This window comes from Cetorhinus maximus, chromosome 4 (assembly GCF_964194155.1).
Source record: "Cetorhinus maximus chromosome 4, sCetMax3.hap1.1, whole genome shotgun sequence".
In the NCBI taxonomy this organism is placed as follows: domain Eukaryota; kingdom Metazoa; phylum Chordata; class Chondrichthyes; order Lamniformes; family Cetorhinidae; genus Cetorhinus; species Cetorhinus maximus.
This window is the reverse complement of record NC_135882.1, coordinates 91,225,857-91,238,350: the sequence shown is the minus strand read 5'-3', so window position 1 is coordinate 91,238,350 and position 12,494 is coordinate 91,225,857. Positions and strand designations below refer to the sequence as shown.

Sequence of the window (12,494 nt, the reverse complement as noted above, 5' to 3'; positions counted from 1 at the left end):
TGCACAAAGAAATGTGAGTGTGAATAAAGTGCTTGGTGGAGGTGGAGATTTAAAATGAGTAGGGAGATGCCATTTGTAAAGTGATATAAAATAACAGTAAAGAGAATCTAGTGGTTAATTCCTAGGCTAGCAGAGATTGAGACCTCATACCAGGAAAGAACAAGAGGTCCCAGGGATTGATATGGGAGAGAATGTGAAGGCCATTTTGCCAAACCCCTTCAACGATCTCCCCTCTGCCCTGGTAATATAATGCTTAAAAAAGCTGCAACATACCGAGGTGGATTCCTCATAGAGGATCTCTCAATGCAACCAGAAAGATCAAATTTTCCTCTCAAGCACTGGACAACCATCAATCACCTCTGAACCGGGCATGGTAGATACTGCCACCTTCTCCATGGAAAATTAAAGCATCCTAATGGGACTGCTGAGCTCCAGATCAGACATCATTGAACACTACCCAGAGAGGAAATTCATGGTTTCATAACAGCCTACATGGTTTCATGCTTTTTCACTGGAAGCTTTGGCCTTGATATCTGACTTGGATATTGATATTTGATTTTTTTTCCCTCCTACCATACAGAAGTAGTATAAGTAATAGTAACAGGGGTACCAGTAGGTTTATGTTAATATAGTGGGTCAGGATTTATAATAAAGACTAGGAATGGTTGCATCGTATGGGGGAACCCAATCTCAATGCAAGGGGTTGCAGCATGTGACATGGAGGTACAGAGGCAAGTTTTCAGTGCAGCAGAGTTTGAGATTTGTAGTCAGATCGGAGTTGGATTGCAGTGTGGCCAAAGAGCTGGTAAGAAGGATCTTTATTGATGCTTATCTCTTTATGGTGGGGTCAAAACTATGTTGCTAGCGTCTAATTTGGGAGCACAGCAGGGTGTTGGTGTAGTGGGCCCAGTGACTGGCAGGACTTGCTAATCCACAGTGATTCTGTTGCTTAGTTTTAATTTTTAGAGGCAGCAGTGATCAGCTAATTTGATCCTGAAGAGTTTTTAAAGCGAAGAGAACAGAAATTGGAGCGCTCTGGGGTAGCAGAGGATGGGCTCAGAGGGTAAAATAAGCAGGGTGGAGGATTGACAGGACGGTGGGGGGTGAGATAAGACGGTGTTTTTTATCTGATTAGTCTTGATCAGCAGTCATGTTCCATGTCATTAAATATAACCATCTATCAGACAAGAAAAAATGATACTTTTGTTATCGAAAATTATTTTCAAGGTTTATCTCAATTCTGCTTGGTACTTCGAGCATTTGAGATATGGCTACTCCCTACTGCTGCTGGAGGTACCAACATTTTGTATAATATGCAGCCAGTGTTGTCTAAAATTGTAGATCATTTAGGCTGATGATTTAAAATATTAAGTCTGGCAGAGAGATTTCATTTTCATGCAACAGTGGATTGCAGTTTTGTGTTTTAAAGCATCTTATTTGATCACTGTAGGCTTAAAGTGTCAAACTGGAAAAAGCTATTTTCCTGAACTGCATTCTTCATGCTTTATAATCCATACAGTTCTATCACATGGATTCCTTGCTCTTTTCTTCCCTGGCACAAAGGAAGACATAGTTTAGCATTTAGTGTTTTTTTAGATGATGGGTTATAGCAAGTAAGATCAGCCTATTGCAAAAATAAAATTTGATTTTATTATTAGACCTTGCACTTCATTTTCTTACCTTTCTTTTGTTCCTTTACTTGACCCATTACTATTCCCTTTTGGCTCTGCCCCAGCAACTTCTTTGTCATTTGATGTCTCCCGTCTTCCATCCCATCACATACTTGTGTTCTTTTTTTCACCGTTCCTCATTTGCCCTACTTAAAATCTATTACATTTCTAACTTTTCCCACTTCTGATGAAAGGTCATCGACCTAAAAAGTTGACTCTTTCTCTCTGCACAGACACTGCCAAAACTGCTGAGCATTTCCACCATTTTCTGTTTTTATTTGATATTTCCAGCATCTATAGTATTTTGTTATATCAGTGATTCCGTCAGTTGGTAATAGATTGAACACTTGGAAATAAAACTCGAGCTATGTAGTCTCCTGAAAAATTTTGACTACATTTTCTAATTTTCTGTGACTAATTTTATTTTAGTTTCTTTGTCAGCTGTGGCTCAGTTGATAGCATGCTGACCTCTGAGCCACAAGGTTCCAGGTTTAAGTCCCGCTCCAGAGCTTGAACACAAAAATTAAGGCTGATACTCCAGTGCAGAGGGTCACTGAGGGAGTACTGTGCTGTCGGGGGTGCCATAATTTGGATGTGATGTTAAGCCGTCTGCCTTCTAGGGTGGATGTAAAAGATCCCATGGTACTATTTTGATGAAGAACAGGTGGTCTGGCCAATATTTATCCCTCAATCAATACAACAAAATCAGACTATCTGTTCATTATCATATTGCTTTTTGTGGGAGTTTGTTGTGAGCAACTTGATTGTTGCATTTCCTGCACTACAACAATTACACCGCTTCACAAGTACGTAATTGCCTGTAAAGCGCTTTGAGATGTCCAATGTTTGTGAAAAGTGCTAATTAAATGGAAGGCTTTTTTTCTTTTTTCTTAGCTTCCCGTTCTTTGGGGTAAGAACCAACTGCACCAGAGGGAAAACTAACTTTGAAAATAAACCCTAAAATAAGTTTATAATGTGACTTGAGTGTTGGAACTCATTTTATGCTGCATTTATCCTCTGCTTACATGATTTCTTATTTACTTGTTGCAGGTGGCTTCCTTAGCTGGAGCAGGAGGACGAGTAGAAATTGAACAGAATTTTCTCAATAATAAACTGAAGACAATCACTGCTTATTTTGGTGACTTAATACGAAATGAGTAGAGCAATTTAAAGATCAACATTGTATGATTAATATTTGATCCTAATAAAACTTTTTGCTTAAGTGGTATATACTGTTCATTCCAGTGAGAAAAAGAACAACTTACATTTACATAGTACCTTTAACATAGTAAAACATCCCAAGGTGCTTCACAGACAAAATTATTGGAAAAAAATTTGACACTGAAGCACGTATGGAGATATTAGGACAGGTGACCAAAAGCTTAGGAGAGAGGGTTAGGGAGGGAATTCTACAGCTCTGGGTCTAGGCAGCTAAAGGCAGAACCACCAATGGTGAAGCAAAGAAAATCGAGGATGCACAAGTGACACAAATTGGAGCAGCACAAAATCTCAGATTTTAAGGCATGAACGTGAGCCAGAGAAACAATTATACTATCTGGTAACCTTATTCTTTGAAAGTTGAAACTTTGATGTCAAAGTTTATTATTTTTACTTGACAGAAGATGCATGCTTTCAATTATAGGCAATTCCTATCAGTCTGCATTGCAAATTTTGACTGTCTTTAAAGATTGTGGGCCAGGTTTTTGTGGAGGAAGCGGGAAGGTCAAGTTGGAAATCTTCCCGAGTAGGCAGACCTGTCTCCTTTAAAAAGGCCCCTGCCTGCCATGTTTTCATTCTGGGATGGCGGGTGCGGAATGGAGGCAGGCGTGACGTAGCAAGGGAGACGGGCAGATGGCAAGGCCAGCAGGCTGGAATGCCCACATCCATTTACTGAGACATCGGCCCAGTATTGATGATGTCAGGTCCTCAAACCCTCACTTCCTCACCTCATCCTCACATAACTCCCATGCCCCTATACTTCCCAGGCTCCATGCCCTCCTTATTCTCCCATGCTCCTTACATGCATCCTTCATAACCACTCTCCCAGTATCCACTATGTAAAGAATCATTGGCAAGTCTGACAAGTCTTTGAAATAATCCTGAAACTGACACAATAAGCAAACATGCTTTGAAAATCTACTTTGAAAATAACTTCTCACTACACAACCTCAAAAGTGTCAGTCAACTACAGCCATTCGTCATATCAGTGTCAGAAGCTTTTATCCACTTCAGACCGCAATCTCGTATATAAACACACATGCAGTGGGAAAAAAACTCTTCAAAGAAATAAGTTATTAAAAGGTAGTAGAGATGTCAATCAAACAAAATTTTCACACTTCTGCAGCTATATAAATATTGCTTGCTGAGATCTAAGTGCATTAGCCATTCCTGGAGCTCAACCAGGCATTTATAATAAGGCAACCTGGCAACAGTATCTACAAAAGCAGGGCCCCTTTTGTGCCCTAAACAATCTTTACTGCTTACAAATTTGAACAATTCTATGGAATATAAATTCTAGATGTGATGGTGAACCAATACAAAACCTTAGTAAGAGTGAAGTTGAGAACTATTCTCAATTTTAGGCTAGGCTGCAAACTATAGAATTGCATAGAATAGTGCAGAAACAGGCTAATAAAGCAAAAATACTATGGATGCTAGAAATCTGAAATACATACAGAAAATACTGGAAATGCACAGGAGGTCTGTCAGCATCTGTGGAGAGAGAAAGTGTTTCAAGTTTATTACCTTTCATCAGAAGTTCTGATGAAAACTCATTGAGATAAAACAGATAATTTGGCTGTGCTGAAGTTTATACTCCACACACAACTTTCATTTCATCTACCTTATCTCAGCCTTTTAGCGTATCTTTCTATTCCTTTCTCCTCTCTTGTGCATTCATTTAGTCTTTTGAAAGCATCCAAACTATTTCCCATGGTAGCACATTTAACATTCTAACCACTCTCTGGGTAAAGAAATTCTCCTTATTTCCCTATTGGATTTATTCTTACTGTCTTGTATTTATGGCCCCTGATTTTGGATTCTCCTACAAGGAAACATTCTGTCGATATCTACCCTGTTCAACCCATTCATAATTTTAAAAACCTCTATAAGTATCTCATAAGTTCACTAAATCTTATCTCTAATGAAAAAGGCTCCACCTTTCAAATTTTCCAGATAGCTGTAATTTCTCAGTTTTGCTACCATCGTTATTAACCTATTTTGCAGTTTTCTCAACATATCTTCATCCTATTTATGCTAAGGGCGGGATTTTCCAGACCCGTCCGCCGCTGGGATCTTCCGGTCCTGCCACAAGTCTCCTCGCCCGTGGCGGGTCCCGCCCGTGACAGGGCTGAAAAATCCAGGCCTAAGACTAGAATTGTGCACTATACACTGCACATAGACACTCCTGAGAGTGTCTGACCAGAGTCCTCTACAAGTTTCATTGTAGCAAGGATATTGAGGCAATAGAGAAGATACAGGTTCAGGAGAACGCTACCTGGTATGAAGAATTGCAAATAAGCAGAAAGACTTGAAACTTGGATCTGCTTTCATTAGGAGTGAGAAGATGGGTGATTTAATAGAGATGCTTAAAATTATGAGGGTTAGGACAGTTGATAGAATCAAGGCTACTTCCAATGATTGAGCATTCTGGAACAAATGTATATGAGATTGAAGGTAAGAGTTTTGGGGCCTCAGGAAAACCTTACACAGAGGGCTGTGAAATGCACTTGAATTTAGTGATTGAAGCAGACAATATATTGAAAATGATAAAGGGATATGGGAACAGGGCAGGCATGGGATTCTGCTGTTAGGGAGAAATACCACTAATGTAGACTGGTTGGAACAAACAACCTGTTTTTTTTTCTAGAACAGTCTTTACAACTACGTACACATCCACTCCTATAGCTGCAGTGTGATGATCAGCTTTTAAAGGCTAAATTCCTATCTATCTCTGCAAGTTTTTGAACCCACACCAAACATGGACCAGGAATTTACCTTCTTATTAAATAGACGCTGATCCTAAGACTCAAGTTGGTGCTGGTCCTAATGCATCTGCCCCTTGCCTTTCCACCAAATCCATCCATGAACATGAAAGTTAAGGCCAGAAGGACCAAACCTCATGTTTCAGCTAGATATTGTAAGGAAGTGAAGCTATTATCAATGTTTCAAATGCAAGCCTTTCAAGTAAGACCTTCCCAACTATGGCCCAAAGTTCTGAGTTGAGCAACACGATAACTCCCACAAGCTCCATCATGTTTAGCTTTCTTAACAAAGCATATAAAAATGAACACAATCGCACTGTGGCAGCAGATATTTTTTCCCATCAACCTGTATCAGATTTGAGCTAAACAACCGAACCAGGTGATGGATCCATACCTGAAACTGCAACTTCCATGTACTCTCCATAGATCCTGTGTGACTTGCTGAGCTCCCAGCATTTTTAACTTCTGTCAGACTGTAACGTTCAGTTTGTCCCCAGATTCTGGTATCATTGATGATTTTTTTTCAGTTGGAGAACAGTGAACAGATCTTGGCAGCAGTCCACCTTACCCATGAACAAGGTAATACTTTGACCAGAGTGGTTGTCAAGCAACTGTTTGCACCAGCACATTCAAAACAACTTAGTTTTCATGCCACGATTGATCCTCCTTTTGAAACATTGAACAAAACCTTGGAATCCGGACAAAATAAACACACTCTAAACTGCATCACATTGGAATGAACCATGACTCAAACTTGGGGCATTTTCATTAACTCGTGGCAGTGCAAGCCAAGATTTTCAACCTCAATCTGATCTGTATCTGCCGTTTTACACTTACCACAAAGTCAAAGTTACTCCCCTATATTCCATTTCACTTGCTTCTTGAAGTATAAATGCTTTTAAACCATAGAATCACGCAACCGTAGAATGGTTACAACGTAGGAGGAGGCCATTCAGCCCATCGTGTCTGAGCTGAACTTTTGTGAATATTCTGTGAATTAAATCCACTGAGGTTGCCAAGGTTTTTCTTTGTGTAATTTACAAATGGTGTCAGCCCTGTAAGGGAAATATATTTCACTAGTCCTCAGACACTGGTCAGGCAGGAAAGCACTGTAAAATCCTCAAGGTCCCTGAAGGTGTCCTGCATGATTCGTGTGTTGCAGATTCATCTGCACTTATCCTCAGCATGATAAAGAATGGGAAATAGTTTGCAAAAGCATCAAATATTGTCAATCTTAATAAAGTGTCGAAAAACTTAAATGCTAGGAGGAGAATTCCAAATTAGGGACAGACTTATGTTGTGAAAATCAACTACCTCAGAATTCAGGAGCTACGGTTCCTAGCAGACATTGTGTTTCCTGCATTTGGGCTAGCCGGGAGATGGCTGTACATGTGCAGGTCATTGATTTCATTCATGCGCCAGCCGGGAGATGGCTGTACATGCGCAGGTGATTGATTTCATGCATGCGCCAGCTGGGAGAATGGCCACACATGCGCAATTTGTTTCTTTTGCACTCTTCAGGCAGGGAATCAGTCCTGCATAGAAGGAAAAGAAGTGAAACGGTGCAAAACTAGAGGTCAGGTGACCTGTACAGGAGCACCATTTGAAAGAAGGTGTCCCAGAGAGCAGACACAGTTAGTGGGGCAGGGGAGAAGGGCCTAAACAAAGAAGATGGTCCGAAACAAAGAAGATCCCAAACCAGGTAGTGGGGCAGAAACAGGGTCCAGAGGGAGGTCCCGGGTAAGGGACAAGGACAAAGATCAGAAACAGATCCTGTTAAGTAAGGTTGAGAGCAAGGAACAGAGTAATAGGCTCCGAATTAAAGAAAGAGAGCTGTGGAGAGCAGACTTGAAGCAAAGCGGGCTCGAGAGAAGCCCTGAAGATCCAAGGAGGCAGCCAAAGGCTGGTGACTCTTTACTTCAGGCCGTTTGGAGCAGTGGTGTTCTGTTTGGCTTTAGCGAAGATCTGACATTGTGGTTGGATAGTGAAGCTTGAGCGTACACGGAGATCCAGGGGAGAGAAATGTCAGAAGGCGAGATTGAAACCTTGGAGGTGGTTCCTTGTTGAAGCTGAGTAGAAGCAACGTTCAAAGAGAATTCCAAGGCGAGTTCTTTGAATGTGGAGATTGGAAACCCTCGTGAGAAGGATAGAGTTTCACTGAGATCGGTTGGCTCACAGTGTAACAAGCGACTGGGTGGGGTGTTGAGAAACGCATAGAATATACTTTGGTCACATCTGTCATTTACTTTGGAGTGGGCTGGGTCTGACCACAGTTCGCCAGTTTGTTCACATGTACGCATACTTACCCTGAATATTAGAGTATAAGATAGATATGGTAAATTATTTTATCTTTCCAAATTTCTATGTGTCTGTAAAGGTATAGCTGGGATGCAGGAATCATGAATATCTGAATCATTTTTTTCCATTGGTATTGAGATCTTCCCAACCTTTTTGCCTGGTGTAATATAGTTCATTTTTCTTGTTTAATTAATGGTTTATTCTGTATTCAAAGTTCACCAGCAAACTCCTGTGAATTTGTTCAGTAACTTATTGCCACGGTTTCTAAAAAAAGTTAGGATCTATCAAGCCAGGTTTCACACTGGGATCTGACTTGTCGAGTATTAACATCAGCTGGGATCATAACACTTAACAAAAGCTATAGGTTCAAGAGTACCCTCAACCTTTTTTTAAAATGCTTTCATGGGATGTGAACATCACTGGCAAGGCCAGCATTTGTTGCCAATCCCTAATTGCCCTTGAGAAGGTGGTGGTGAGCTTCCACCTTGAACCGCTGCTGTCCATCTGGTGTGGATGCTCCCACAGTGTTGTTAGGAAGGGAGTTCCAGGATTTTGATCCAGTGATAGCAAAGGAATGGCGATATAGTTCCAAGTCAGGATGGTGTCTGGCTTGGAGGGGAACTTGCAGGTGGTGGTGTTCCCATACATCTGCTGCCTTTGTCCTTCTAGATGATAGAGGTCGCAGGTTCGGAAGATGCTGTCGAAGGAGCCTTGGTGTGTTGCTTCAGTGCACCTTATATGTAGTACAGACTGCTGCCACTGTGCGTCGGTGGTGTAGAGAGTGAATGTTTCAGATGATGAATGGGGTGCTTATGAAGCAGACTGCTTTGTCCTGGATGGACCATTTAATGCCATGGCTGAGTTTAACCTCAACTTTGCCACCTGATCCCCATTTCCCTTGCTTCACTTAGAGTCCAAAAATCTATTGATCACAGCCTTGTTTATATTTAGCGACTGAGCATCCAAAACCTACTGGTATAATTTCAAATATTCAGAATCCTCTGAGTGAAGAAATGTCTCCTCATTTCAGTCCTAAAAAATTAACCCCTTATCCTGAGATTGCGCCCCCTCATTCTAGACTCTACAGCCAAGGAAAATAACCTCTTGGTATCTACCCTTCAAGCCCTCTCTGAACCTTACATGTTTCAATGAGATCAGCTGTCACCCCTTAAACTCCGGAGAGTATAGGCCCATTCTACTCCATCCCTCCTCAGGGGAGGACCCTCTTAATCCAGTAAACAATCTAGTGAATCTTCGTTGCAACTCCTCGAAGGGAAGTAAGTCCTTCCTTAGAAGGGAGATGAAAATTTACAAAGTAGTCCAGGTGTGATCTCACCAAAGCCCTATACAATTGCAGCAAGATTTCCTAACTCTACATGAAGCCTCTTGCAATAAACATCAACATACCACTTAGCTTACTAATTGCTCACTATACTTGCAGGTTATCTATAAGTTTCATGTATAAGGACATCCAAATCCCTCTAAACACCAACACCTAATAATTTTTCATCATTTAAAAAGTATTCTGCTTTTCTGTTCTTACTACCAAAGAACCTCACATTTCCTCACATTATACCCCATCTGCACCTTCTTGCCCACTCGGTTAACCTATGTGAAGCCCACTGCAGACTCTTTGTACCCTCATAACTTGCTTTCCCACCTAACTTTGTATTGTCAGCAAACTTGGATACATTATACTCAGTCCCTTCGTCTAAGTTATTAATATAGATCGTTACTACCCGAGGCCCCAGCACTGATCTTTGAGACACCCCACTAGTAACAGCCTGCCAACCAGAAAATGATCCACTTATTCCTACTGTCTGATTTCTGTCCTTTGCAATCGTCTATTCATGTTAGCAAATTATTCCCAACTCAATGAGCCCTTATTTTGTGCAATAACCTTATTGAATCCTTTTTGAAAATCAAGAAAAACTCCCTCCACCAATTTTCCTTTACCTACCTTGCTAGTTAGTTCCTCAAAAAACAAAAGATGTGTCAAAATAATTTTCCGTCCTACAATTAGGATTTGTTGTATATCAGTCATACAGCAACATTTAGCTAACAACCAAGTAGAAGATATAGCTTGGTCCCCTGTTCAGGGAAATTCACAACAAGGCGTGCATAGAATTAAACATTCCACAAAACCTTTTGAGGAATTGGTAGGATTTGGGTGAACTAAATGCATTATCCTGTATAAACATACCTAGAAGGCCGGAGGCAATGACATTTATAAAGTTAGGGAAACAAGTAGATCTCATCAGATTGGCATGTTTGAATTCACAAAGAAACAATGTCCTATGGTTCCCCACAGAATATGGAGAAAATGGTTTGTGGAGGATGAACTTCAAAGAGTGAGGGAGACCTTTCCTAAAATTGGAACTGCAATTTTTGTGGAAAAATGATTGGAATCAAAAAATATGATCAACTCTAGGCAATATTGACTATTCCTAGACCTCCTTACAAGGTGGTATGACGTGCAAAAATTAATGCATTCCCCGCTTCATGAAGGGTAGGAGCAAAGCAAAGTATCCATTCACATTTTATCCAGTGCTGGAACCTTTAAAAGGCTAAAATATAAAATTTGTTAAACTGAAATTTACTCCAACAAAATAAAGGCAGAAAGGTTGTTGGAAAAGTCTAAGAACGTCCCATTATACCATGTAATGAAAGTCACCATAAATTGGTGGCCCAAATTTTAAATGGGTGGAAATTGTGAAATGCAACTCCCTAAATACAAGTAAAATCCTATTTAATGAAAATAGAATTTGACTTATTCAATTACCTTAAATCATTGGCCCTGAAATATTATGTGAACAATGATATTTCAGATGAAGAAGTTTTGGGTGAAGCATTGATTGATTGTCTCCTTTCTTCATCACTGGTGCTTGTTATCTCCTGCAGCAAAACTGAGATCAGGAATCACAATGGAAAATCTAACAGGCCAACGCACATCAGGTTAAAACACCAAACCAAATCACTAATCAATTGCTACCTGAAGTGCCTGGCCTGGCAGCTTCTAAAATAGGAGTGGTACTGAAATGAAGTTGTTTTCTTTTTAAGTCCATTGCAGAAGTTCCTTACAGGAAAATCAAGGAAAATGAATAATGTATGTAACGGGGGGGAGGGAAATGTCCAATTTTGTCAGTATACTGAAGTAACTATCAGATGTGTTTCACCAGTCTATTGTTGACTAATGAACAAATTATAGTTCTCTTCCCCCTTAAATTGAATAAAGGTGCCAGACATCCCATTACTTGCAAATATCTATAAAGATACCCTGTCTCACATTTGGGAGAAATTTAAAATTAAGACATGGGTTGTTGCATGAAGCGGGGAGTTGGGGGAAGGTAGGCTTTTGACATTCTCCCTGATGTTATTACTGGGCATTACTAAATGAGTAAATTTAGATGTATGGAGCCTACTCAAGTGTAGGTTAATGAACCATCCCAGCTCTAGCTATGAGTTTGTAAAAGTAAATCATCATAATCGTTAACTTCTTTTTGGAGTGATACAAGAAAATCATTAAAACAAGCTGCAGGTAAAGCCTGACTTAGCAAATGTTGTTTTGAAATCTTGCAGGTGAAAATGCTGTGTTTTTGTAAGTACGATTCAGAAACTGATAAATCTATGCATTTCCTAACAATTTACCTGTATTTACTAATTATTGGGCTATTTTATTTTTGCCTAACAATAATAATTTGGCCCCTTGAGCCTGTTTGCTATCATTCAGTGAGATTTTGCTAATTTGCAAACGAACTAATTCCATATACTTTTTTTTCCTTAATACCTTTGGTTAACAAAAATCTATCAATTTCAGATTTAAAATTACCGATTGACCCCAGCATCAACTACTATTTACAGAAAGGTTCCAAACTTCTTCCACCTTGTGTGTAGAAATGTTTTCTAACTTCACTCCTGAAAGGCCTGGCTGCAATGTTTGGGCTATGTTCCTTCTTCATAGATTCCCTAACCAGTGGAGATAGTTTTGGTTTATCCACACTATTGGTTCCCTTTAATTTCTTAAAACTTCAATCAAATCACCCCATAACCATCTAAATTTAAGGGAATGCAACCCAGATTTGTGTAATCTCACATAATTTAACCCTTATAGTCTTTGTATCATTCTAGTAAGTCTATGCTGTATTCCCTCCAAGGCCAATATATCCTTCCTTAGATGTGATCTAACTAGCCATGTTTTGTTTGCATAGATGACTGGCATGTGCCAGCTGATTAGATTTTTGGCAAGTAAATGACAAGTTCTAGATCTGAATACTTTAACAAAATATTTTCATTTTGTTTTATAGAACTTAATCATTTTTCTGACTATTGAAATGTAACAGATTTAATGATAATGTAGGTTAAAGATCTAAAAAACTGGATATCTTGAGACTATTGCTGGACTGAAAAATGGCTTTGGTATTTGGTGATCATTTTCACAATTCAATAATTAACAACAACATCGCAAGGTGCTTAAAAGATTTTAAAGCAAAAAACAAATGGATATGCAAATAATGTCAAAAAGATAGAGATAAATTAAGAAGGA

General features: G+C 39.7%; 1 protein-coding gene across 11 annotated transcripts in view; it reads left to right on the top strand.

Moving 5' to 3' along the window:
* tgs1 (trimethylguanosine synthase 1) overlaps positions 1–2,892 on the top strand; it is a 71,443-nt gene extending 68,551 nt beyond the window's left edge. For all 11 annotated transcript variants that reach the window (XM_078540482.1, XM_078540488.1, XM_078540485.1 and 8 more), the window contains one exon: positions 2,721–2,892. In XM_078540482.1, the coding sequence (XP_078396608.1) occupies positions 2,721–2,831 (111 nt within the window). In that variant the 3' untranslated portion in view covers positions 2,832–2,892. The remainder of the gene's footprint in view (positions 1–2,720) is intronic.
* Positions 2,893–12,494: the final 9,602 nt, after the last annotated feature.